At 48.4% G+C, this 26,190-nt stretch overlaps 2 protein-coding genes across 3 annotated transcripts; one reads left to right on the top strand and one right to left on the bottom strand.

The window, feature by feature from the left end:
• Positions 1 to 2,143: 2,143 nt before the first annotated feature.
• STUB1 (STIP1 homology and U-box containing protein 1) lies at positions 2,144 to 13,040 on the bottom strand. The gene is made up of 7 exons (XM_077829304.1): positions 12,769 to 13,040; positions 9,268 to 9,466; positions 8,341 to 8,506; positions 6,837 to 6,927; positions 5,570 to 5,626; positions 4,742 to 4,858; positions 2,144 to 3,273 (listed from the first exon to the last, which is right to left on the bottom strand). The coding sequence occupies exons 1-7, from the start codon at positions 12,997 to 12,999 to the stop codon at positions 3,148 to 3,150; spliced, it is 987 nt and encodes a 328-aa protein (XP_077685430.1). The 5' UTR covers positions 13,000 to 13,040; the 3' UTR covers positions 2,144 to 3,147.
• A 68-nt stretch (positions 13,041 to 13,108) lies between these two features.
• On the top strand, positions 13,109 to 20,385 carry LOC144271734 (uncharacterized). 2 transcript variants are annotated; one of them, XM_077829307.1, is made up of 6 exons: positions 13,109 to 13,157; positions 14,279 to 14,442; positions 14,741 to 14,834; positions 16,921 to 17,080; positions 17,909 to 18,061; positions 19,872 to 20,385. In XM_077829307.1, the coding sequence occupies exons 2-6, from the start codon at positions 14,315 to 14,317 to the stop codon at positions 20,039 to 20,041; spliced, it is 705 nt and encodes a 234-aa protein (XP_077685433.1). In that variant the 5' UTR covers positions 13,109 to 13,157; positions 14,279 to 14,314; the 3' UTR covers positions 20,042 to 20,385. The 2 variants fall into 2 exon arrangements, with proteins under 2 accessions (XP_077685433.1, XP_077685434.1); XM_077829308.1 differs by having other exon boundaries at positions 13,129 to 13,194.
• The last annotated feature ends 5,805 nt before the right edge of the window (positions 20,386 to 26,190 follow it).

The raw sequence follows: 26,190 nt of genomic DNA, 5'->3' as shown, positions 1-26,190 counted from the left end.
GTAGTGAAGCCACACCCACCCTGAACCTCCAATACCTAATCAAGTAGCCATTGCGGATGCTGCCACTATCATTCCTCAAGCTAGATCAAATCTAGCTCAGCTATGTCTACAGATGCTGCAATCACCGCTCCTGACTGCAGCGCACAGACCCAAATAGCCTTATCCTGGTTCTGCAGGTGGGGAAACTGAGGCAGGGAGTTACCGATCCAGGGCAAGACTAGAAATAGATTCCTGCCCCCAACCCAGAGTCCCTTCCATTGTAATGAGCACAGACCACACTGCCTCCCAGTAATACACCCTTAGAATAGGTCTTCTTGAGCTAGTCCGCACTAAAGGACAATTCTGTGAAGGGTTCACCGATGGAAGCTAGGGTGTTGGTCGACAGACCCAGACAGCTCTGCATGGCATTTGGCTCCGTCAGCCAGTAGGTAGGTCACAAGTGCAGCTGTCACCTTGCAGGCAAGGCTTGGCCCTGCCCAGAAGTTCTGAAATGGCACGAGGCCCCTGTCCGACTGACTCTGGAAGCAGTCAAGACTGAACACTGGGACCTTGAAAACAAATCTGAACAAACGGTCTCCACACAGGGCAAAGCACCTGCTTCCCTTCCTCTCTCAGTAAATGCTCTTGAGTTTGGAGAGGAGTTAGCCGAGAGAGGATGGCAAGAAGGATGAATTGGTTCGTAAAGTGCTACCGATGCACTCCATGAATAATTCATGGCTAGAAAGCCAGGCAGGTACTGACTCCTCCCCCGAGCCTGATGCAAGAATGAAAGGACACTTGATGGAATTAAAAAGATACCCCATTTACCAACAACAGGCAATCCTCTTCTTTGCAGCCTGTCACTAACCTGGAGAACTCTTTGCCACAGATATCAGCCAGAAAGCTCTTAGTATGACTGAAAAAAAATCACTGGGCACTTCAAAAGAAAAAACAGAATCTACAGTTACATTAACCAGGATAAAATGACAAAGGGCACCAGTCTTTCCACTTCACAACGCAGTACAATGATCACCAACTGAGATCAACAGAACAGCAAGGTACCAGGGGAACAGAGGAAACCTTGACTCAAAACAGGACAGCAGACTGGCTAGACGAGTGGTCTGCTGAGACATCGTTATATTCAAGTATCTTGCTATGTATATCCTCCCTCAACAAAAGCTCTGTCTAATATGCTTGCCAGTGGCTAAGTGAGCAGGAGACTTAGACCCCAGTCTTCATAAAGACCAGTTTCCTTTCCCTCCCCCAACTCCCTATAAATATCCTGGCAAATACCTGACCAGGTGGGCTAATGAGTTCAGCTAGAGATTCCTCCAACTGGCAGCAACACTGTTCCGCCACCTCCTCCTTCCTTGTGGGGAGGGACAGAGGCTACACCTTGACTGCCTTCTCCAGCGACGCACAAGAAGCTACAAGCATTTCTTCTCTTACAATATGTAATAACCCACCCAACAAACAGGTTTTGCTTGGCATCAGTCTGAAAGCCCCTTCCTGGCCTTGAGATTGCACAACAGAGCAAAGATACTGATGCTAGCAACTTTGCCCCCTCACAGCTATAATCTGAGAAGCTTCGCACCCACAGAAACGGGAGGAAACACCCCACAAAACATCAACACACTAATTGCATCATGCACCAGAGGGTTTCTCCAAACCCTGAACTTCTCCAAAATATATATCAGCGTTCTCCCTAGGAAAAATCTGATCTGAAAGGGACAGAACTTCAAGCAGCAACAGAACAGGTTTAGAAATCAACAAAGCAAAAACTAGACAGTGCTTCCTGTTAGAGAACAGGCCTGCCCATGTGATGCAATTGATGCAACATGGCATAGATAACATACAACAAAAAGAACACTTAGATCCCCCATGTGCAGACATTCACATGCTGCCTTGCATGTGAAGATTGCAGCTACCCTCATCTTTAACATGGAGGTACAGCCTCTGGAGACTACAGGCCCAGCATGCCATGCTGCATCTTAATGCGAGCAGCCTACCTGCACTCCTTACTAAGAGAGATGTCATCTTCTGTGCAAGTGCTATTCACATGCCCTCCACTTCTGCGCCCATGTGCCACTGGGGGCTGCCTCTGCCCAGCCTCCACCAGCCTTTTCAAAGGAAAGATCCCTTCAGTCATGAAACATTCAGACTATTTAACACTTATTGCTGAAATATTTATTAACACTGGCAAACTTCTGGAGAGCGCACTCATGAAGCCAGGCAGTCTGCAGGCCAATCAGACATCAAGACTTTCAACAACCAAAACGCTTTCGGCCGACTTTTTTTCTTTTTCTTTTTTTAAGGGTTTAATTAAAACAAATATGAACTTTGATCCAAGTGGTTAGCAGGGAACTACTGTCCCTGGGGCTGGAGAGTGGCCTGCCATGGGTCACGGCTTCCATCCTACAGGACAGTGGTTTCCCAGTACAATCTCACATACCAGTCAACGTCTGTATAATATATATTTCATTTCCCTCCCCCAGCAAGTGGCTATTTACAGGAAAACACGAAGAGAACTACACTGGACAGACAGGAGATGTAGGAAGAAAGAAACAAACTATGTACAGAGGGAGGGAGTGGAGAATGCAGTTCAGCATGGACAGCAGGAGAGCCCTTCCGAGCCAGCTCCTCACCGTAGCACGGCTCCCACATCTCCCCAGGAGCAGGGCTTGTGCTGTGGGGAAAGGGAGTCGGCAGATGTTTCTGTGGAGGAAGGTTTGAGGTGGGGTATGAAAAGCAGTGATGCTGGCTAGTACAGAGTAACACCGCTCTTCCAAAAGTGCTTCTGTGGGTTGCCTCCAGTGCTGGGTCCTCGATAGGCGCTCCCTCTCTGCCTGCCTAAGGCAATCTTGCTTCTGTTTATTATGTTGAGAAGTTACCAGGAGCCCAGGTGAGCAAGGAGATGGAAGGACCCTTCGTGGCCCTGCTCAGTCAGTCTGGCCCAGCTGTGGTTTCTGGGAGATGAGATGATAATGCATTCTAGTCCAGCACTGCCAATGCATCTCTGGGCATCCAAGAGGGGAGGGAGAGAGAGAGAGACTGAAAGTGAGTAAGGCTTGGTGCCAGCCCAGCATGCTCAGAGAGCAGTCCATAGCAGAGTGCGCTGCCACAGCTGGGGCTGCGGTGAGGATCCACAGAACTGTGCCCGCTCAGCCATCAGTACTCTTCTACCCAGCCATTTTCTGATATGAATGCATCTATCACCTCCTTCATAGCAAGGTTTGGGATCAGCTGGTCTTGGGTCAAAGGACTTCGGGTCACAGGGTCAAAGTGACCAACACGCTGAAAGGGAAAAGAGACCATAAGGAGGATGGAAATAGAGCAAAAACCTGAGTAACCAGCCCCTTACCCTGTTGCTGCATCTGCATCCCCTAGGCCTGCCAGAGACCTCCCAGCCACTCAGTCAGTCTCGGTTCCCCGGGTATAGCTAGTCCCATGTGCCCCCTTGCTACCTGAGGGATGCTCCCCACAGACAGGATGCCACAGCTGGACAATTTAATCTACACTGGAGACAGGAGGGGAAGAGACAAGACACTTCTTACTTTAGTGTTACTTACCCTAGCAGAAACATCTTTTCAGTCATAACCACAGCTGTGGGGGTTTCAGAAAAAGAACCACCACCCACAACTGGGAGCGGGCTGGCAATCCGATGGCACAGAGCACACACAAAGGAGAGAGCTGAGATGTAACTTAGCTTAGCAATTTAACATTGCTCTGGGTGCACAGACCATCTTTATACTGGCCACTTCCTGAAGACAGGACACTGGGCTAGATGGACCTTCGGTATGACCCAGCATGGCCGTTCTTATGTTATAAATAGATCCAGTGACTGGTATTCAAGGCCCCCATCTAACCATAAGACTCCTCCGAATTCCTCCAAAACTAAAGCCCTCTCACCACATCCCCCCCGCCCCGAAAAAGCCTGAGAGAACAGAGGCTTTACAGCATGCCCGGGAGGCCAGACTGGCTCAGTCAGGGCTGGAAAACCCTGGCCGTGAGGTGAGATCCAAAGTGGATGTAGCTTCGCTGAGAGTGCCTAGCCAGCAGCCCCGCAATTAAAGCAGGGGCCTGGTAGCTCCAACACTTCAGACATTCTCCATTGCCCTGGCACCATGCAAGGGAATGGCAGGTTGAGGTAACTGGGATTCAACCCATGCAAAACTTCACAAGATGAAGCATTCAATTCCGTAAGTGTGGCTCCTCTCACTGATGCCCCGTCCTCTAAACAAAGATGGGCTAAGGGACAGAATGGAGCTCAAGCTTTAAAACAAGATACTTCGGTATTTAATATTTGGGTGGTCTCTGAAACCCCACTGCTTTTTCTGCAGGCCCCACCCCTATCCCCAGGTAGATTTCTACATTGTTACCAGGGGCCAGGGCCCACTAACACACCACAGTGCTTGCAAGGGCTGCAGCTGCTCTAGGATGCGGGAGGAAGGAAACATCACAGGGAAGCACCTGACCACTGAGAGTTTAGTCTGTGTCGCCCTTCCCCAGTACAGTCAGTTTCCAATCTTTGGGTGGGTTTTTCACCCCCCAAAGGGGGGTGCAAACTTACACAATCAGCCAGGGGGCCTCAGGTGCAAGCGCAGCATCTGGAACTACATTAACTCATGTTTGGAGACTGATTTGATTTTAAGTTGCTATCTCCTAAAAATTGCCCTGGCTTTCTCTCCCTCACATGGGCACGCACACTCTTTCTTTCCTCCTGCCCTCCCACTCAGATGCCCAACACTGGTTCTCCCATTACCTGAAGATGTTCTTCTATATCTTTCCTGTCGTAGGTAATCCCACTGGGTGTGATACAGGGCTCTCGCATCAGTTCAAAACTGATCTTCCCACAGAGGTAATCAGGGATGTCTCGCTTCTGACTCGAGAGAACAAAAGTTCAGCATTAGGGAGCCATCATACAACAGGCCCATCTCCGGTCTAATGCAGCAAACCAATGAACAGGTGACCCAGGGACAGGACCTCAGCATGGGTGCAAGAAGCACAGATTCCATTGCCAAGTCAGGCACACGATGGAGATCCCTGCATTGCTTATCAGAAAACACAGCTGGGGAATGAGGGGGCATTGGTTTTCTCTCTCTCTCTTCCCACAAACACACAGGCCATATTTGCACTCCAACTAACCATTAAATCCACCACCAGCTGAAGCTTCTACTATATGGTTTATATTCCATCCAGATAGATACCTGGCCTTCTCCACGGCTACCACATCCAGGAGAACAGCTGACTGACAGTGAACAGTTCACAACCTTTTCTGCTATGAAATGCCCCATCTCCACCAGCCATTGCAGCTGGAGTCCCAAGCTCATCCTCAAATCTGGGGCTCCGTTCCCTCCCATGTGGCATCTGGCCTTCTGGTCCAGCTCTCATCTGAGAGAGACCAGGTACTCACGAGAGTTTTAAATTAGTCCAACAGCAGGGTGGTGGTGGGGAGAACAGGAAGGATGGGATAAGCCACCTTATCTTTGGCACCCCGAGCTAAGCCACCTTATCAGTCATGTTTGATGCCCTCCCTCTGCGCACTCCTTGTCTGGTCACAGCTGCCACACCTATTTAAGCCCATCCTCACCTTCCTCTTCTCATCCACCTGAGAGAACAGCTCATCCATATCTGCTAGGTACTTGTCCTGAAAGAGAAATAACCCCTTTAATGGGAGGGGTGGGGAAAGGGCCCTGCAGGACTTTGTTACCTCTTCAGTGTCTCTCAGGCTGCAGAGACTTTGGCACAAACACTGCAGCCATTGATGGGGAATTGTTCCCTCACCCACCCCAACAGCACGGGAGTCACTTGGCAGAACCACTTTTACAGAGAACAAACTGGCTGGCTCACAGCAAAAGTTGATAAGGATCTTGGTCTCTCAAGGATCCTGAGGAACAGGATTTGGTGTGTCCCCTTGCCAGCCTCTATCTGCTGATTTCAGAGTGTCAGTCACATACAGGCAGGAACACATCTTCCGACCTGCTGAGTAGTTACTGCTCTACACTGCTGTACAGGAGACTTGGATTTAACTCTCAGACTCACTACCTAGACAACTGGGGCTGGCTATGTGTTGTTAGCAGTGTCAGCCATAACAGAGGGGATGGGAACGGTCTTGCATGTCAATCAGTAGTGGCTCATGTGGTTGATAAAGCAGCAGTGCTGACAGCTTCCAAAAAGAGTCAGTCTGATTTTGCCAGAAGAACATGGGCACAGGAATAAAGATCTTCACGGCTGTAAAGTGGGCATACAAAAAGCCCACTGTCCACTTAATGCGCAGCAACTGTTTGTGGGTTGGGCACAGAATTTAGACGGTAAAAGCAACAACATTCAACTCATCTTTTAACACCTACTGCAGGGCAGTAAGAGCACCAGGAACAGTATGCACTCTGCTCACACAAAACCCCTCCATCATCCCCCACGGCCACCCCACGTATTCTTCTGACTCATCACAGCACCCCTGAAAGTCAGGAAATTGCTACAGGCATGTCCCCTCTAGTCGTACGCTAACAGGATGCTCCAGAATCCCCACAAAGATTCTACTATGGTCTATTCCAACAACTATTCCCTCAGTGATGCTCTCCCTTGGTGCCTGATCCCTACTCAACTGCAATGAACCCAAAGCAGCACTGTTATCCTCCACAGCTCACGCAGGACTACCATCTTCTGTGCTGGGAAAGAACCCCAGCTGGACTGTGTTCATACCCCGCAGATCTGCTCCACAAGCAGGAGCTGTGGTGTGGTGGCCCTGGAGAACATCCCCTTGGGCTTGCTGCTCACACCAAGTCGGGACACATGCCCAACACTACCCAGGAGGCCCAAATCCACACTGAGGGGATGGATTCATGAGGTTGCCTCACATGTTTGGCTTCAACATTAGCCAGTTGGGCACGGCTCCGGCTCTCATCCATGTTCTCCTCTTGTTGTGTCCTTCGGTATTCATCCAGCTCCCTAGGGAAGAACCAGGGGGATAACTTTCTAACTATACGGATAGTTAAGCACTGGAACAAGTTATCTAGGGAGGTTGTGGAATCCCTGTCAGTGGAGGTTTATACGAACAGGTTAGACAAACACCTGCTGGGATAGTCTAGGTTTACTTAGTCCTGCTTCAGCACAGGGGGCTGGACTTGACCTCTCAAGGTCCTTTCCAGCCCTACATTTCTATGATTACAGTCCAGAGCAAATGATCAGCAAAGGAACTTGAAATGCCACAACGGAGGAGAAGGAATGTTCAGCTCTGAATGAACACGCTCTTAATTTCCCTTTCTTCACCTTCTTAGTGCAAGGACTCTGGCTTTCCCAGAAAGCCAGATAAGCAGGGACTCTCCACCATTTCAATAGTGTGAGCTTCCTTAGGGCAGTGCCTTCTAAATGCCAGGGTAAGCTCTGGTAGAAGGCCACTATCTTGTCACCAATTTCAGGGTACTGGGAAATGTTTACAAAAGCTTATCTTTTCCCCTCCTCCCTTCGCACATGGGAGGGTCATCCTGTGGGATTCTGCCCTTCCCTGCCTGAGACCAGTGTTGTCTGGGACACGGTCCCTCCCTTCTGCTTACACAGCTCTAGTGGTCTTCAAGATTCACCTCATCCCTCCAGGCTGTGGAGAGGGCTTGTCTACCCTGTGCATTAATCCATTGTAGACGGGTGTAAATTCTAGTGCACACTAGAGTGTCATGCACTAACTGATCCATGTGGATCCTGCTAGCACACACTAGAACCTCCCTACTGCACATTAATGTAGTATTGTTTGAAATGGACGAATTTGAGAGCAACAAAACTGGTAAAAGGTTTAGAAAACCTGACCTATGAGGAAAGGCTGAAAAAACTGGGCATGTTTAGTCTTGAGAAAAGTGACTTGAGTGAGGGAGGCTTTGATAACAGTCTTCAAATCTGCTAAGGACTGTTACAAAGAGAACTGTGATCAATTGTTCTTTGCATCCACTGTATGTAGGACAAGTAGTAATGAGCTTAATAGGTAGCAAGGGAGACTTAGAAAGTTTTTCCTAATATCTAACCTAACTATAAGAGTAGTTAAGCACTGAAATAGGCTTCCAAGGGAGGTTGTAGAATCTCCATTATTGGAGGTTTTTAAGAACAGGTTAGCTAAACACCTGTCAGGGATGAACTAGGTTTACCTGGTCCTGCTTCAGGGCAGGGGGCTGGATTTGATGATGTCTCAAAGTCCCTTCCCGTCCTACTTTTCTGTGATTCTATGACTAAGGTGCACTAAGGAACTTTAGTGGACACTAGCAGGGTTCACACAGGTCAGTTAGTGTGACTCCCTAGTGTGCACTAGAATTCACACCCCACTAGTGTGGACTAATGCCAAGTGTAGAAAAGCTCAGAGATTTCTATCTGCATTACCTCTCCTTCTCAGCCATGATGAGTTTGGTTAGATAGGAGTGCAACTCATTTTCCTGGTTGATCCTTTTCTCTTCAATGTTGTTCCAGCGCTTCTTCTTGGCAATCCGCAGTGCACTTGGAATATCATCCCCAAAATTCAGTCGCTGTTCCTTGGCTAGGTTATAGGCTGGGGAGACAAGAAGTGCTCTCAAGGTTGGGGGCAGGGTGGAAGAAGCTGATGCTTTGGTAAATCTAGTTAGTAGGTATATCTAATAAGAGGTGGGATTTGGGACAGTGGATTATGGCTCCCACCTCCTTTTCTTTAGCCAGGTGAGTCTGGTTTTGCCCCTCTCCCTGAAGCAGGGAACAGTGAGAGACAACACCTGTGTCTTTGAGTGCTACATCACTCCCTCAGTACAAAGCAGCAAATGGGGAATAAATCCTTGGGCCAAGAGCTGCACACAATGACTTGGACTCAATTGGACCATCTCCATATAGAAGCTGATCAAATCACTGATTTCTACACGGTTTAAGAAGAAACTGACTCCTGTTTAGGCTTCGTCCCCAATCAAACATCAGCCGGTTGTCAAGTGCAGAACCAAGATACAGGGAGTGGCATTTAAACTGAGAGGAATTGGATATGGGCAGTCTGAAGTGACTATACAGAACTAAACACCAGTCTTTTCTAGCTTAAAATCACATTTTGTATTTCGACAAATTGTGACTTGTGCCATATACTGGTGTCTGTTTTGTAAGAGAGGCCCATTCATTTCTCTGCAGCCATGGCTCTCGTCACGGTGAATGTTTTGTATCGCTCAATTCTCTGTATGTTAGCAACAGCCCAAGATAGGCCCTGGTATCCTGTTAATATTGGAGGTCCTGGCCACCTCTATAGGTTGGTGACAGCTTGTTTCAGGCCTGAACATTTAATAGGAAGACACTGCTCACCTCTCTGCAAGTTAGCGATGGCCTCATCATAGTTCTCCATCTCCATCTGGCACTGCCCCAGAAAGAAATGGGCCTTCACTGACTGGCTGTCTAGTTCCAGGGCATGCTTACAATCTGCCAGGGCCTTCTCATGTTGCTGCATCTTCAGGTAACACAAGGCTCGGTTGGTGTAGTATACTGCCACTAAGGGGTTCCGGTTCTGGAAGAAAAGTCAGACACATTAAAGGTCTGCCAAGGATAACACAAAGCATATGAGACTTTCATAACTGCACATGGATGGGAAGGGACAGAAGGGTTCAAGTTTTTTTCCTGCTCTTAGTATCTGTGAAATCTAAATATTACTGGATTGGTCCTCACTGTTCAGGTTGTTTGCTCAACGTAATACTAACAGTCACAAGCAGTGCTGAAGCATGCAAGCTCTGGACTGCTGTGCTCTAGTATTTAACCTGCTTGGCCTACTGCACATTACCCTTTACAATATGGAGCCACAATTTAGGTACTAGGATGGAAATTAGCATTAAAAGCTTTCTATCTGGGCAGGCTACTGAATCCTGGCTCATGTTTCCAGAAGTGCAAATGCAGAATTCTGCTTTTCTCTCTCATTTAAGCCTTGACAAGGCCCACCAGGCAGGAGTGTGCCTTTCCTTCACTGGGCCAGAGAAAAGATACACCACTGAGATGCTCCACAGTCTCCTCATTATCCAGTAGACAAGGTGAGATAGAGTTCTAAAGCCCACACAGGATAGTTTTGCTCAGAAATCCTGCAAAGTATAGTTGGATCCAGAGGTTTGCTTTGTGGGAGAGACCTGATCCTTGACCTGAATTATTTTAAATTACATAAATATTTTGCTAGAGCCAGTCAGGCAGGAACTGTACATGCTTCCCCTGCAGAGCTCTGCCAGTGCAATACAATCCTGACCTAATGCAGCCTCTGCTATCCCAAACCCTGGGCCTCCAAATAACAAACACCAGTGCACTTCTTGATCTGCTACACCCTGGACAGTTCCAGTCCTGCCTAACCTCCTCCCAGTTCACCACATTCCTTAACACGAGACCCTTGGTATTCTAGCTCTGGACCTCCACTTACTCTGCCAATGCACTACAGTCCTGACCTGCAGCACCGGCTATTCTAGTCCTGGGCCTCTGGCACAGCTCCATTGATGTATCTCAATCCCGACCCGTACCCTCTCCTAGCTACTCAAGTTTTGGATTTCTCCACTCTGCAGTGATTTGATGATGTGGACTAAGATCCACAAGGGACTCTGAAGAGACCAATACACATTTTCACTTGTGAGTGACTCAAGAAAATTTGAACCCAAGTCTCCAAAGACAAAAGGCTCTAGCTCTCAGACCACAACTTGTTCAGTAAATGGATACAAGTGATGTTAACCAGCATGTCCTTAGAGCTAAGTTATCACTCCTGTCTTTCTAAACAGGAGACAACAATGAAGAGTCTAAAGCTGTATAATCTTGGCCCATCATCTATTTCTCAAAGGAATGTTTTGTATGTTGTTTACAAGTTCATCATCATGGACCCAACTAACAAGCTTTAGCAGTTACCATGAACCAGCAGGCAGGTTGATACACGAACACACACTTAAAAAGCAGTACCAGGATAGGCAAACTAGGAAAACCATGAATGCTACATTGAGACATGCTAGATGGTGACAGTCACCCAAATCAAGAGTGTATTAATCATAGAATATCAGATTAGACAACACAGAGCAGAGGCGATTTGTTGAGGGTGTGTGAGTAAACACAGAATAGACAGACTACACAAACTGGCTTTTGTAATGCTATGTTCCTAATGAAACAGAGGAAATACTTGACTCAGCTAAATACCAGGTGGGGCACAGAGACTATTCCAGACCTAGGAGAAAAGCATCCCCATCAGTAATCTCCTAACATTAGCAGCGAAGAGTGTTTAAAGAAATTTCCTTCAATCTCAAACTGTGCATCTCAGTCTGCAGAGTCAGAGAGAGAAAAAATCCCCTTGTGACAGGCATGATACAAGCAAAGAGTTTTATTCCCAAGACATATGCTTAGGAACACAAATCCCCAAGAGCCATGTCAATATGAACTCTAGATTATGGTTATGATAGTAAACCTGGAATCTGGACCACATCAAAGGTTCAAGTGCTGCACTAGACAGAGCTCACAAGCACAGCAGTGCAGCGTTATACAGAATGGGTCCTTTGGACGATATTTTAAACTAAGATCCTTCCTGCCCATAACCAGTGGATACTGAAGTAGAAACTAAGGCCCTATCAATAAATACTTCAATTATAGGGCTAAAGGTCCCATATAGTACTTTGTGGAGAGACTAGGAGATAAACAGTGTCCTGTCCAAACCCTTTCAGTATCATAAATTCCAACATCCCCAGCTGTTTGCCTTTACTGCCATTAAAAGAAAAGGAGGACTTGTGGCACCTTAGAGACTAACACATTTATTTGAGCATAAGCTTTCGTGTGCTACGGCTCACTTCATCGAGCTATAGCTCACAAAAGCTCATGCTCAAATAAATTTGTTAGTCTCTAAGGTGCCACAAGTACTCCTTTTCTTTTTGCGGATACAGACTAACACGGCTGCTACTCTGAAACCTGTTTACTGCCATTGCTACTAACAAGTCTCAACTCACCTTTTTGTAAAAGATTGATATTCCAAGTCTGACCAGCCAAGATCAGCATCCCAAGCAGAGCAATAACTGGAATGCTAAAAACATTGTCTGAGCCTAAATCCATAGGGTGTGTACACCTGAGTGTGAAACGTTTTTCCAGGCCTCCTGTTCCCAAGGGGCTCGTTACCAACACAGCACTGAAGGAGGGACTAGGCCTCCAAAGAAGCAGGGACCTTAGCCTAGATTCTTCCCAAGCAGCGTGGGGTGGGGTGTGTGCACCCGTGTGTTTTCAAGCAGGAACTGAGTCCTGCAGCACCGCCTTTCCAGGGACACACAATGAATACTGGCCTCTGCCTCAAACAGCTCAGCCCCAATGTGTGAACTGGCCCTCACCCTACACAGCTCAGCTCTACCTCCCCCAGACAGCTCGGCTCGGCCCCCAGCAGTGGGTGCCAGCCCCTCCCCCCAGACAGCTCGGCTCGGCCCCCCGCAGTGGGTGCCAGCCCCCCCCCAGACGGCACGGCTCGGCTCGGCCCCCCGCAGTGGGTGCCAGCCCCTCCCCCCAGACAGCTCGGCTCGGCCCGGCCCCCCGCAGTGGGTGCCAGCCCCTCCCCCCCAGACGGCACGGCTCGGCTCGGCCCCCCGCAGTGGGTGCCAGCCCCTCCCCCCAGACAGCTCGGCTCGGCCCCCCTACCCCTCATTGGGTTCCGGCCCCTCCTCCCCAGCTCCCCACATCCCCCCCAGCCAGGCTGAAACAGCTAATTCGCAGTATTCCCCCTCCCCCCAGGCTCCCACCTAGGCCTCAGCTTGGTCCTGTAGGCCGCACGGCTCCCCGTCCCTCCAGCCCACGTTAGGCCCCCCGCGCCCCCCAGCCCGCACTCACGATGGCCCGGCCGTAGCAGGCGGCCGCCTCGGGGTACTTGCGGCTGACGAAGAGCCGGTTGCCCTGCTCCTTGTGCTCCTGGGCGCTGTGGCTCTTCTCGGGGCTGCCCCCGCCCGGGCCGCCCCCGAGCCCGGCCGCCGCGCTGCTGCGGGGCCCCCCACACGGCCCCCCGCCGCCGGGGCCGCCCCCCAGCCCCAGGCCGCCGCTCTCCTTCTCCTCCTTCCCCTTCATGCCGCAGCCCAGCGCTCCCCTGCGGGGCCCGGCCGGATCCCTGCGGCCTCGCACTGCGACAGCCCGGCCGGCCCTGCCCGAGCCCGCCTCCGCCCCGCCCGCAGCCAGCGGGACTTCCGGCGGGGCGGGGCCGGGCCTGGCGGGACGGGGACGGGCCGGTGAGAGGGACACGGAGTCGGTGCTGGGGGAGGCAGAGTGAGGGAGCGGTGGGGGTAGTGGGGGTGAGTGGGAGGATCAGGAGGATGGACGGGGGGGGTCAGGAGGCTGGAGTGGGGGGCTGGGAGAGGGAGGGAGCTACGGGGATAATGGGGGGGGAGGGAGGAGTGAGAGGATGGACGGGGGGGTCAGGGCTGAGGGGGTCAGGAGGCTGGAGTCGGGAGCTGGGAGAGGGAGGGAGCTACGGGGATAATGGGGGGGAGGGAGGAGTGGGAGGATGGATGCGGGGGTCAGGGCTGAAGGGGGTCAGGAGGCTGGAGTTGGGGGCTGGGAGAGAGGGAGTTAGGGGAATAATGGGGGGAGGGAGGATCAGGAGGATGACTTGGGGAGGATAGGGCTGAGGGGGCTGAGAGAGTTAGGGAGCTGAGGATGGGTTGGGGAGATAGAGTGGTGGTCAGGGGGCTGAAGGGTGGGGCTAGGAGGGTCAGGGCTGAGGGAGGCAGGGGTGGGAGGAAGGGGCTGGGAGGGTCAGGAGGATGGAGTGGGGGAAGGTCAGGACTGGGAGAGTTAGGGAGCTGAGGAGGATGGGGTGGGAGATAGAGTAGGGGTTAGGGGGCTGAAGGGTGGGGCTAGGAGGGTCAGGGCTGAGGGGTCTATGAGGGTTCAGGGGGCTGGAATGGGGGGCTTGGAGGAGGCCTGGGAGGGTCAGGAAGCTGAGGGTGTTGGAGTGGGGGCCAGGGAGATGGAGTAGGGGGCTGGGTGGTAAAAGCAGGCACAGAGCGCTGCACGGAAATAAAGACCAGCGCAGTGAGGGGCTAGTCGGGCAAGGAGAGCTGCAGCTTTCTGGGGTGCAGGGAGAGCCAGGCTTAGAGGCAGCGCCTTGAGGGGGGCCATAAGGACCAAAGGTGCTAAGAGGTAGAGAGGCCTGCTAGAGAACAGGGTGGGGTGAAGGACTGGGGGTAGAGAGAGAAGAGAGAATGCTGACAGGGCAAGTAGAAGGTGAATGATGCAAGGAAGGGTTTGGGGTTTGCAGGGAGGGGAGTTAAGTATCAGCATTTTCTCCCCACAAGGTCTCTGCTCTGTAGTTCCACCAGCATCAAGTTTGTTTGTCCTCCTCTTTTAGATGTTCTTTGTCCTCAGTGTCCTGGAACCCTGAAACATGCCCTTAAGTGGAGAGCTGTATGGTTGTGAAGACCCCACCTACTGGAGGACAGTGTTTGATGTCTACTGGGATGTACTCAAAGCCAAAGGAGGCAAGAAGAAAAACCTTTCTGAGCTGGATAAATGGTAAACCCTCCAGCATTTAAAATGGTTTCTTTTCTGAAGCACTGGTCTGTCAAGGAACACCACCTTGTCACCTGTTGAGGAGGCATACAGCTATGAGTCCTGTCCATAGTAGCTGTCCTGTCCACTGTCTTTCAGTGTGAAATCCCTGCCAACTGTTCTTAGTAGCAGCTGGGTCTTCAATAGTATGAGCTTCCTCACAGCAGTGCCCGCTCAGTACCAGCTGCAACTCCAGTTGCATGAACAGGTAGGTTCAAGAATATATTTTGACTCCTTGTCTGCCAATGGGACTTTGTTTCAGGTATCAGGAGGAGCTGCCAGGTGCTATTGCAGGAAGGAAAGAAAAATATCTGACACAGGGTGAAGTGGTGAAACTGATGGAATGGAAACTTGCTGTAAGTAATGACAGGTTTGAAGTGAGCTGTAGCTCACGAAAGCTCATGCTCAAATAAATTGGTTAGTCTCTAAGGTGCCACAAGTACTCCTTTTCTTTTTGCTGTAAGTAGGTTTCTCCAGATGAATTGCTACATGTAACAGTTCAGCCATATAATCAAAGTGTGTGTATAGTGGCAGGGAAGGTCTAAGGCTACATTACAGCTTAAGTCGACATAAATTATGTTGCTCAAGTGTGTGAATTAGCCATCCCCTTGAACAACATAATTTATGCCAATTTAAGCACCAGTGTGGAGAGCGCGGTGTCAGTGAGAAGGCTGCTACTGCTACTTGCAGGGTTTGGGGTAATTAGACTCACGATCCATAGAGTGACTATATTAGAGATCTTACAGTGGGGCAGCTGCATCGGTGCTGCTGTAAACTCTCTAGTGTAGGCATGGGCTCAGAGCCTTGGGGTCTATAACATTTTCAATTGCTGGTGGTTTGGAACTCTGCTGGTTATATTTACTTTTTTTTTTTTTTTAACCCGTGTGATAAGAGGCTGATGTTGCCAGTCTTAAAGCCTCTATAGTTAATATCTATTTAATTCTGTTAATATTGTTAAGGTACTGCAGTCAAGGAAAACAATCCAGCCAAATCCTCCAGTCTGTCTGAACCATGCTTGATGCACAACTGTGGGAGGAGCAATGGTGTCTTTATGCTACCTTTGTGGCTCCTGGCTCCTTAATTGAGGGGTTATTGTAGCCCCCCAACACAACTTATAGAAGCCTCAGGCTTGCTGTAAATTGCAGTCAGCTACCATAGCCCCAAGGGATTTTCCCAGCAGTCAGTGATCACAGGGGCATATGGCTTTTCTGCCACATGCAGGTGCCCAGGCTATGACCCCTACATAGGATCCTATAATGGGGATGGTATAGAGCCACTGTGCCAGGTAGCAGCCGCCTCACCTTCTGAGGCTGAGGATTTGGCCCCTTATTTAAAAGTTTATCCTCTGTTTGCATTAATAATACTTTAGAATATCAGAGCAGGAATATTTTTAAACAAATAGCATACCTTGAATTTAACTTTTTGCATTTCACACAGCTTGGTAAGTTTCTTCTGACTAGCACAACAGAGCTGTGTGTGGCTTTCCCAACAATAGGGGAATTATTCTTCAGTCACTTATTTATGAAACATTAATATGATACACAATTCTTTACAAACAAGGAGGTAGGATCCCTGCTGCATAATAATCAAATTAAATTATCATGGGCTGTTGACTCACAGGAAGAGGGTGGTTAGTCCAAGTATAATGGACAGGGTGGAAAAGTCAAAGGGAGTATTTAGGAGAGAGGAGCAGGAGGAGCATAGGGGATAAGGTGAGGGGAGATGGTGGAAACTAAGGTAAGAAACTAGTGGCATTGTAATAAGACAGAGGCTTGAAGGTGTGGTCAGAGAAGCCCATGCTTAGGCTTTATCTACACTGGGAAAGAGGAAAAGTAGATGAAGCCCCTGAAGTGATGTGAGGAGTTGGGGGTGATGTGCTCAGAGTGTGGGTGAGGAAGCTTCAAATCCCACCCTCCAGCAAAACAAAATATTGCTAGAAGTCTTTTGTTTCATAAAATCGTGCACACCTAGGGTTTTAAAAACACCTTTTCCCCCCAAACAGAGCCTCAGTTCTGAGCCTCAGCTCACTTGGCATTCTCCTTTTAAAATACTCACACAGCTTTTTCATTTTCTGGACCATGCTTGAGGATAAAGATCCCCACCTGAGGTGTCTTCCCTCCAATCACAAAACATCTCAACCTGGAGAATGCCAGGAAGGGCTCTGCCTCTGGATCACTAGTGGCCCACAAACCATAGCTTGGGAACCTCTGCTAAAAAGAAATATCTCTGGAAGGACTCATTATACTTTTCCCATGTGTTGGAATGGAACTCATGGCCCCACAGTATTGAATCTCTTATTATAAAGGCCACTTTTAATTGCTGGTGCCCATAAAGTATAGACTTTTTCCTGTAGCAATGAGCTGTACTCACTTGTAGAGCAAAGAAGCTGAGCCCCTCAGGTTGGGATGTCCTTACCATGCTCTACTCTCTCCTCCCATCTAGCGGGGAAAGTTTCGTCCTCGTCTGCAGCAGCTGGTGGCCACTAACTCCAGTGAAACGGTGGAGATCTGTACAAGGAAAGCTTTCCAGCTCCTTCCAGATGTGGCAGCTGCCATCACTGAGCTGAGCCAGCTAAAGGCTGTGGGACCAGCCACAGCTTCGGGTAAGGAGTTGTGGGAGGGAGGGGATAAATCCAAGAGGGCCAGGGCCTGGCTATACCGTTAGCTAACACATGGGAAGATTGTTCAGGTTTTCCACAGCACTGTGGAAATAGCACCACCCAAATGGTGCTAGTTAGAGTGGGATCTGAAATGCTGATCTATCCTGGATGATAAACACTTCTGGGAGACAGTATTGGCCCTACAACTGAGCGCTGGGGAAAGGAGAGGGGAAGCACCTACATCTGCAACCTGGTCTCAGTTCTTCCCAATCCAGCAAGTAGCCAAACTTGTTTCCAATGGCCAGTTCTTAGAGAGAAGACCTTGCATGTGCTTAGTGCTGTGGCTGGCAGAAGCAGCCAATCAAAGACGTCTGGACTTGCATGGGATGGCGCCTGCATATGAAGGTGTGGCTAGGTCTCTGGCTCAGAGAGAGAGAGAGAGTGTGTATGTGTGTGTAAAAAGCAGGGGCACATTCACATGTGGGGGAATTAGAGACTGGCTCAAACTGGAAAATTGTAATTCTTATTTCAGTCCCCCTCTCCTCTCAAATTCAAGATTGTTCAAACACCCAGGGTTTTGGTTCAGTCACATCTCTGCTGGGAATACAGGTGCAGACACATACTTTTGGGTTCAGTTTCCATGATGTGTCCTGGAAGGTGGGATCCCGAGTCTGATTCCAGGCGTTTTGAGAACCAGAACAGGGTGGGGGAAGCCGCAGGTTTCTCCAAGACACTGGGCAATCACTGTCACGTAGGCTGCCCCATGTCATCTCTTCCTAACCCCAACCCCTTCCTTTTCTGTGCTCAGACCCTTACGCTCTTCCCACTTAGCAATTCTAGCTGCAGGAGCCCCAGAGTCTGCGGCATTTATGGCAGATGAAGCAATGGAATCTATCCCTGGCCTCACCCCAATTCAGTATACCCTCAAGCACTATATCCTCTACCTGGGCAAGATCCAGCTCTGTGTCAAGAAACTAAACCAAGGTAAGGGTAGGTAGGGTCACTGCCACAGACCTCATAGTGGGTAGGGGAGGGAGGATTGTATCTCTCTGCTTTAGTTAAGGGTTTATGGTCTGAATTTCAGAAATTATTTGAATTGCAACGAACCCTTTAGTGCTTACAGTAGGGTTGTCATTATGATACAAGAAAACAGTTGTTAGCACAAATGACTGGGAGTCAGGACCCTGGATTCTATTCTTGTCTCTGTCATTGATTGCATGACCTTGGCTGAATCACATAGGCCTGGAGCCTCAAAGGTATTTAAGCACTTAACTCCCATCAATGAGAGTTAAGCTCTTAAATACCTTTGAGGATCTGGGCCCTAGTTTTTCTGTGCTTCAGCTTCCCCCATCTGTAAAATGAAAGTAACATTTACTCACCTCTGCTCAGTGCATTGAGATCCTCACCTGAAAGTTGCCGTAAGTACAACATTGTTGATATCTGGTGTTTCTGCCTCAAGTGATTAATTGAAAAGCTAATTAATTGGTAGTCAAATTCAGGAAACAGAATTTCCTGGTTTCTTAGACCTGAACCTTGCAGTCACTGTAGAGCCTCTCTCATTAGAGCCTGTATTGAAACAGGTTTCAGAGTGGTAGCCGTGTTAGTCTGTATCAGCAAGAACAGCGAGGAGTCCTTGTGGCACCTTAGAGACTAACACATTTATTTGGGCATAAGCTTTCCTGGGCTAGAACCCCCTTCCTCAGATGCACAGAGTGAAAATACAGGAGCAGGTATAAATACATGAAAGGATGGGGGGTTGCTCTACCAAGTGTGAGGTCAGTCTAACGAGATAAATCAATTAACAGCAGGGCACCAAGGGAGGAAAAAAAACTTTTGAAGTGCTAAGAGTGGCAATTTCTCCTTACTGTTACTCACACCTTCTTGTCAACTGTCTGTAACGGGCCACTCTTACCACTTCAAAAGTTTTTTTCCTCCCTTGGTGCCCTGCTGTTAATTGATTTATCTCGTTAGACTGACCTCACACTTGGTAAAGCAACCCCCCATCCTTTCATGTATTTATACCTGCTCCTGTATTTTCACTCCATGCATCCGAGGAAGGGGGTTCTAGCACAGGAAAGCTTATGCCCAAATAAATGTGTTAGTCTCTAAGGCGCCACAAGGACTCCTCATTGTTTTTGTATTGAAACAGCTGCTCTGCAAGATTTCCCTTATTAACCTTTCCTAGCCTTCTGTGCCCACCATGAATTTGCATTGCCTTTTCATTCTCCCTTCAATTTTTGCTTGACGTTGTGGCCAGCTCCGTCTCCCTCCCCTGCACTGTGTCTTCCTTCTGGATTTCCAAAGGTTTCATTGTGGCAATGATTTTGTCCACTAAGTTTTCCTGCTCTGCTGTACTATATAACCATAGCAGCAGTAGGGCGATTGTAGGCCAGGATTGCGGAGATGCTCTCCTGCCCCAGCCCACATGCACATCAATCAAAAGCTGCTGCTGTTTCATCTTTCCCTCTCTCCCAGTCTGGTATGACTGACATTCTCCACTCAGAAGAGGCTCAGAACTGGAATAGCAGGAGGGATGTTTGCAGGGCTGGAGTGAGGTATTGCCAAAGTTGGGTGGCAGCCCAGGAGAGATGCTGCAGATCTGGATCAACGTGCATTGGCAGAGCAGTGTGAGGGAAGTCTCTCATTCTAATCTGTACTATCAGCCTTTCACTTACTGGGCCACATATCTTACCAAAAATTCATTTGGGAGATGGGGGAGACAGGGTAGGAATCAATCTACATCTGGTTCCTCTACTGATGCAGAGTTTAATTGCTCCCTTCTGATCTTTTCTAGTGGATACAGAGAAAGCATGGACTCCTCATCGTGTGGAGATGTGTCTCTGGGCCTGGGCCGTGGCACAGAAATTGTGTCCTTCACTGCTGCAGACTCTCAGCTTAGGAGAGAAGGCAGCTGATGAGGCAGATGAGGATGTGAGACCCACAAAGAAAGGGAAAACCAGCTGAAAACATTATCAGCCAGGAACCTAACAAGCATCACTCAGTGTTTGCTGCCTGTTATCCAATGCACAGTTCAACTAAATGCCAAAGCAGGACTCCCTGGGAATCCAAATATTGCCCTTTTTCTGGGGTCATTCAGGGAATGGGTCAAATTGATCGGGTGTGGGAAGAAATAAAGGGAAGCTCTTCTGTTTGAATCACTCCCCATTTCAAGCCAAAGCTGATCTTTCAAACAGAGCCCTATCCTGTAGGTTATATTTCTGAGATCCTAACTCCTCCAGCTCTCTGCTTGGTGTGTGCACTGATTTTTACAATAATTCCTTAATAAACTTTTGATGGTTTTCATAGTACCACATAGTTGGTGTTTGCTTGGTTTCCAATAGGATAATGAGGTGCCAACAGGAAGTGCCCTCTCACACTGTATCTCTCTTTTCAGAGTAGCAGCCGTGTTAGTCTGTATTCGCAAAAAGAAAAGGAGTACTTGTGGCACCTTAGAGACTAACAAATTTATTGGAGCATAAGCTTTCGTGAGCTACAGCTCACTTCATCGGATGTATTCAGTGGAAAATACAGTGGGTAGATTTATATACATAGAGAACATGAAACAATGGGTGTTACAATACACACTGTAAGGAGAGTGATCACTTAAGGTGAGCTATTACTAGCAGGAGAGTGGGGATGTGGGGGGGAAGAAACCTTTTGTAGTGATAATCAAGGTGGGCCATTTCCAGCAGTTGACAAGAATGTCTGAGGAACAGTGGGGGCTGGAATAAACATGGGGAAATTGTTTTACTTTGTGTAATGACACATCCACTCCCAGTCTCTATTCAAGCCTAAGTTAATTGTCTCCAGTTTGCCAATTAATTCCAATTCAGCAGTCTCTCGCTGGAGTCTGTTTTTGAAGTTATTTTGTTGAAGTATTGCCACTTCTAGGTCTGTAAATCGAGTGACCAGAGAGATTGAAGTGTTCGCCACCTGGTTTTTGAATGTTATAATTCTTGACATCTGATTTGTGTCTATTTATTTTTACGTAGAGACTGTCCAGTTTGACCAATGTACATGGCAGAGGGGCATTGCTGGCACGTGATGGCATATATCACATTGGTAGATGTGCAGGTGAACGAGCCTCTGATCGTGTGGCTGATGTGATTAGGCCCTGTGATGGTGTCCCCTGAATAGATCTGTGGACACAGCGGCAACGGGCTTTGTTGCAAGGATAGGTTCCTGGGTTAGTGGTTCTGTTGTGTGGTTGCTGGTGAGTATTTGCTTCAGGTTGGGGGGCTGTCTGTAAGCATGGACTGGCCTGTCTCCCAAGATCTGTGAGAGTGATGGGTCATCCTTCAAGATAGGTTGTAGATCCTTGATGATGCGTTGGAGAGGTTTTAGTTGGGGGCTGAAAGTGATGGCTCGTGGCGTTCTGTTATTTTCTTTGTTGGGCCTGTCCTGTAGTAGGTGACTTCTGGGTACTGTTCTGGCTCCGTCAATCTGTTTCTTCACTTCAGCAGGTGGGTATTGTAGTTGTAAGAATGCTTGATAGAGATCTTGTGGGTGTTTGTCTCTGTCTGAGGGGTTGGAGCAAATGCGGTTGTATCGTAGAGCTTGGCTGTAGACAATGGATCGTGTGGTGTGGTCTGGATGAAAGCTGGAGGCATGTAGGTAGGAATAGCAGGTTTCCGGTATAGGGTGGTGTTTATGTGACCATCGCTTATTAGCACCGTAGTGTCCAGGAAGTGGATCTCTTGTGTGGACTGGTCCAGGCTGAGGTTGATGGTGGAATGGAAATTGTATCTCTCGTCGCATCCCACCTACCTGCTAAACATGAACGGATCTTTCAGGATACCATCCTGGCCCCAGCTCTGGCTTCCTGCACTATTTACCTCCTTCATCTCCAATAAACCCGTTGATTGAAGATTCCTCTAACTGGATCATCAGAGTTCTTCCATCAGAATAGCTGCACGTCATGATCATTAACAGAGCTAGTAATGTGCTCAGCTGTGAACAATAGTCAGACATCATGAAAGTCTCTGCTCTGGAGAGCTTATGCTCTGCATGACCAACAAGATGCATTGGGACATCCGGAGAGAAAGTCACCATGGGTTTTATTTCCCCCTTCCTTCTGTTCCTCTCCCCAGTCTATTCAGTTTTTCCATGGGTACACCCTACAGAAGAGGGGTGTCTTTAGTAGGGACTTGAAAGGGGACTGGAGACCTGACAGATGGGAATCAGGAGATCATTCCAGGCATAGGAGGCATCATGAACGAAGGCAAAAAAGAAAGGATGAGGCTAATACTGTTGGCGTAATGGGCATGACCGCACATTCCAGGCGCTGAAGTGTATTGGCAGTGTACTGGAATAAAGAGGTGCTGCAGGTCAGGCCCTTGGCACATTGTCAAAGCTGTGGGCACTCCAGGATTGGAAAAGCCCAGAGGGGTGGGGTGCAGTGCAAGCATGGGGAGTCCCCAAGACTAGGATATGAAGGGTTGCTGCTGCAGATAAGGAGTGAGGTGTAATGTCTGGTTTATGTGTATCTTCCCCCTTCCTAGCACATCTGTGGATGACTCTTGGGGCAATCCATGTCTTGTACCCCATGGATGAAACAAAGATGAAGGTTGTATGTGGTCAAACAGTCTTTCAGTGGCTCAGGAGAGTATGAATATCAACCTCGGGGCAGCCTGTTAAGAACCAGGGCACAAACCCCAAACTGGTTGAGAGTTCTACTTAGATTTCACCACCAATTATCAAGTGTAAATTCATCATGCATTATAACTGCCTTGTCACAGTCAGTCACCTTGGGTACTCCAATCTGTTTTGCCACCCAGGTAAGTCTACCTTTGTGATAGATGGTCCCTTACACCAAGGATCACAGCAATATTCAGGTTACTTCAAATCCCAAAGGACAAGTCACTTACCCCCAGATCAATTGCACTGTAGATCTCACACTAAAGACAATGCTTCTGGCCAGTCCTATAATAAGCTACCTAAATTTATATAGGAAAAGTAAATAAGAGTTATTTACAAGGTTAAAGCATGTGGACATACACACACAAATGAGTTCCAATCTTAAGTTTCAAAATGTAATGGATGCTTCTGTAATAAACAAGCCCTATACACCCTTTAGGGCTAAGCACTGGGGTTCTTTTAGCCCTGGTCTGCACTAAGGGGGGTAGGGGGGTCAATCTAAGTTACGCAACTTCAGCTACGTGAATAACTATGCCTGTGCCTCTGCCCGTCGACTCTGCCTGTGCCTCTCGCGGTGCTGGAGTACAGGAGTCGACGGGAGAGCGCTCGGGGGAGACACGATAAATCGATCACTGCTGATTGAAGACATACCCTTACTTATGCCTAGAAAACCTTGCCTTCAGACTCCAAGCAGCATAGAGATAGAATTCCTTCTTGTTAGGGAGTTTTATTCCCGCTCCCCCTTGCACTTAGAGGGGGAACTCAGCTGAAGGGGGAAATTCACTTGCGTGATTTATCTTCATGGGGCAGGGAGGAGGGGGAGAAGAGAGCCAGCAACAGAGTCTTTTGTCCTCTACTCTCCACAGTAGTTTGTTCGGTGTTGATGGGTCTTCTCTTTTGGACAGGACATTTGGTTGGAGACCAGCATTTCACACTAGTTAATGTCTCACACCTGACTGGGGATTTACACAGAGGCGCTCACAATGCAAACTTTCAAATATTATAACGGCTGTGTCACTTATTGTAAGGAGATTGATGCTTGCAGCAGCTCACAAGCATTCCATAAAGTTTTAACACCGTCTTTTAAGTCTCATACCTATTTTAACAATATTAACATACAGGTGAGCCAGACCGATTCCAGCTGTATGTTTATAATGTTTGGTTGAGACATGGGGACCTTGGCATGAGCTGGCATCTGATCTGCCAGCATCCCATGTGCAACCTATCCCATCAGCTATTTGGTGTATCCTTTAGGTTACTAGATAATACCACTAAAGTTATAGCCCTTTATATTTTCAAATTACTGTACCAATATTAACAAATCCATTCTGGGGTGGCCCCGTGTATTATGAGATACTATGGACCTAAACTATGCAGTAAGACACCAATGACTTACATGTCTGAGCAGCATGGGATATGGAGGCAGACTAGTAATTATGTGCAGTGATAGCAGATCACAAAATTGTTCAGCAGTTTTATGGGATTGTTTAAAAACAAGTGTACAACAAATTGAAAATATCCGAGGGCTATTTGCATTGTAGGAGAAAAATCCCAACCCATGGCTCTGCAGGAGCCTTCTTGGACTGGGTTGTTAGCCAGCTGGATCTATACTTGGTGTGACAGAACCCAGATAAAGCTGCTGACGTCCTCTTTGAGAGAGGAGCAGGGGCTTGAAGAAGGAGGGTGCTACCATCTATGCCTCTTAAGCTGTACAGGAACAGGGATCTACAGTTGCAGGGTTGAGAGCTGTGCCATGGCAGCTCCTAGGATACACAGGCATGGAAAAGGCAGACAAGTGGAGCTGGAATACTGCAGGAAAACAGGAATGCAACATCAATAGATTGGGATGATATCTCAGTAAAAAGGGAAATCATGCAGCCTCTTGCACAACTGCATTGCTGAATTATACGCAGGGCTCAGTTTAGCCTTCCTGGGCTGCAGCTAAGTTATTACTCTTTAAGAGATGGAGAAACTGAGGCACAGAAAGTTGAAGCAAGTTGTCCAAAGCAGCTGGGATTAGAACTCAGGATTTCCTATTACCTGAGCCTTGCTCAGTCTAGACAGTGCCTATACATTTCCCCTAATATGTTTTTTGCTGCTGGAGCCTACGTTACTAACGCTGTGGAACCAAGGGACCTGTCTCCTGATGTGAGAGGACAGCTGCTGCGTTAGCGGACTCTGCAGAATCCAAACTGCCTCACATCCAAAAATGAATGAGTTTATTAGACAGTCAATGACACTGGCTGACCTGCCCCGGAGTGGGAAGGGAATGGAGGTGAATGGGAGATGGTTATTTTGGATTTGGAGGGTCAATAAAGAGCAGAGTCAGGAACCAGAAGCCATCAAGAAAACAAAGCAAGAGACAGAAAATAAGACTGTTTCCCCAGCCAAGCAGTGAGGCAGCCTTGAGGGCAACAGACAGCACTCAGTCCAGCTCCTCGTCAGCTCCCAGAGGCTCATGGCTGCAGTGTGCACAGCATGGAACCCCTTGGATCTCTGGCATGGTTCAGAAAACCTACTGCAGTGATCAGGATTTGTTATCAATCAGGATCATTTCATGCTGCCTGGAGTTTTCCACTCTAGCAATTTTCCCTTGGGCTTTTCCCCCTCCCACTTGTTTCCATATTTCCTCTTTCTGGAAGCTCGACGGGGTCTCGCTTCCTTTCATTCAAGAAGCAAAGTGGCTGGCTGAATAGCAGGGAGGATCTTCTTGGCCCAGTGAGAGCCCGAGCTTCCTCCCTTTGTAGTCAATTGCAAATCTTCCATTGACTTGGTGTTTAAAAATCAAAGTATAAAAGAGTATGGCTACACTATGGTGACTAAACTGGCATAGCTATCCACAGCTATGGTGCCATAACCCCGTAGTGTAACTCAGCCTCAGTGGAAGGGGTTTTCCCTTTACTGTAGGAACACCACCTCCCTAACTGATGGCCGCTAGGTTGACAGAAGAATGCTAGCTAGACACCTCGCTGTGTCTACACTGAGGGTTAAGTCAGCATATCGACATCATTCCGACCTGTGGATTTTTCACACCCATGAGCAATGTAGGTATGTCTACCACATTTTTAAATGTAGATCAGGACTAAGCGTTGGTCAAAGACCTCTAGGTGTGTTGTATAGAATGTAGACAGGGGCTCAGAGTCCTCAGCATGAGGGGCCAAATGCAGCCTGACATGAATGTGTGAGTCTCCCATAAGCCTCTGGGCCAACTGTTCAGTAATTGGGTATGAGCCAGTGCTAACAGGTAATTTACACCAATTGGCATCTCATATCTGAATTTGGCCCACTGAGCCAGAGCGTATGAGAGTGGTAGGCCTGGTCTATGCTTAAAATTAGATTGACCTAGGTATGTCACTCAAGACTGTGAAAAATTTCTCACCTTGGCGACCGTGACTAGGTTAGCAGAGGAATTCTTCTGTTGACCTAGTTACCACCTCTTGTAGAGATGGATTAATTACATCAGTGGAAACAACCTG

The sequence above is a fragment of the Eretmochelys imbricata genome, chromosome 10 (assembly GCF_965152235.1).
Source record: "Eretmochelys imbricata isolate rEreImb1 chromosome 10, rEreImb1.hap1, whole genome shotgun sequence".
Taxonomy (NCBI): domain Eukaryota; kingdom Metazoa; phylum Chordata; order Testudines; family Cheloniidae; genus Eretmochelys; species Eretmochelys imbricata.
This window is presented reverse-complemented; position numbering and strand designations above follow the sequence as displayed.

Coding starts and splice junctions, on each gene's coding strand:
- STUB1 (XM_077829304.1), bottom strand. CDS start 12,999: ATGAAGGGGAAGGAGGAGAAGGAGAGCGGCGGCCTGGGGCTGGGGGGC. Junction 6,928..8,340: donor ATCATGGCTGAGAAGGAGAG/GTAATGCAGATA, acceptor GTTCTTCCCTAG/GGAGCTGGATGAATACCGAA. Junction 4,859..5,569: donor AGGTGGATGAGAAGAGGAAG/GTGAGGATGGGC, acceptor CTCTCGAGTCAG/AAGCGAGACATCCCTGATTA.
- LOC144271734 (XM_077829307.1), top strand. CDS start 14,315: ATGCCCTTAAGTGGAGAGCTGTATGGTTGTGAAGACCCCACCTACTGG. Junction 14,443..14,740: donor CTTTCTGAGCTGGATAAATG/GTAAACCCTCCA, acceptor ACTTTGTTTCAG/GTATCAGGAGGAGCTGCCAG. Junction 14,835..16,920: donor TGATGGAATGGAAACTTGCT/GTAAGTAATGAC, acceptor CCTCCCATCTAG/CGGGGAAAGTTTCGTCCTCG.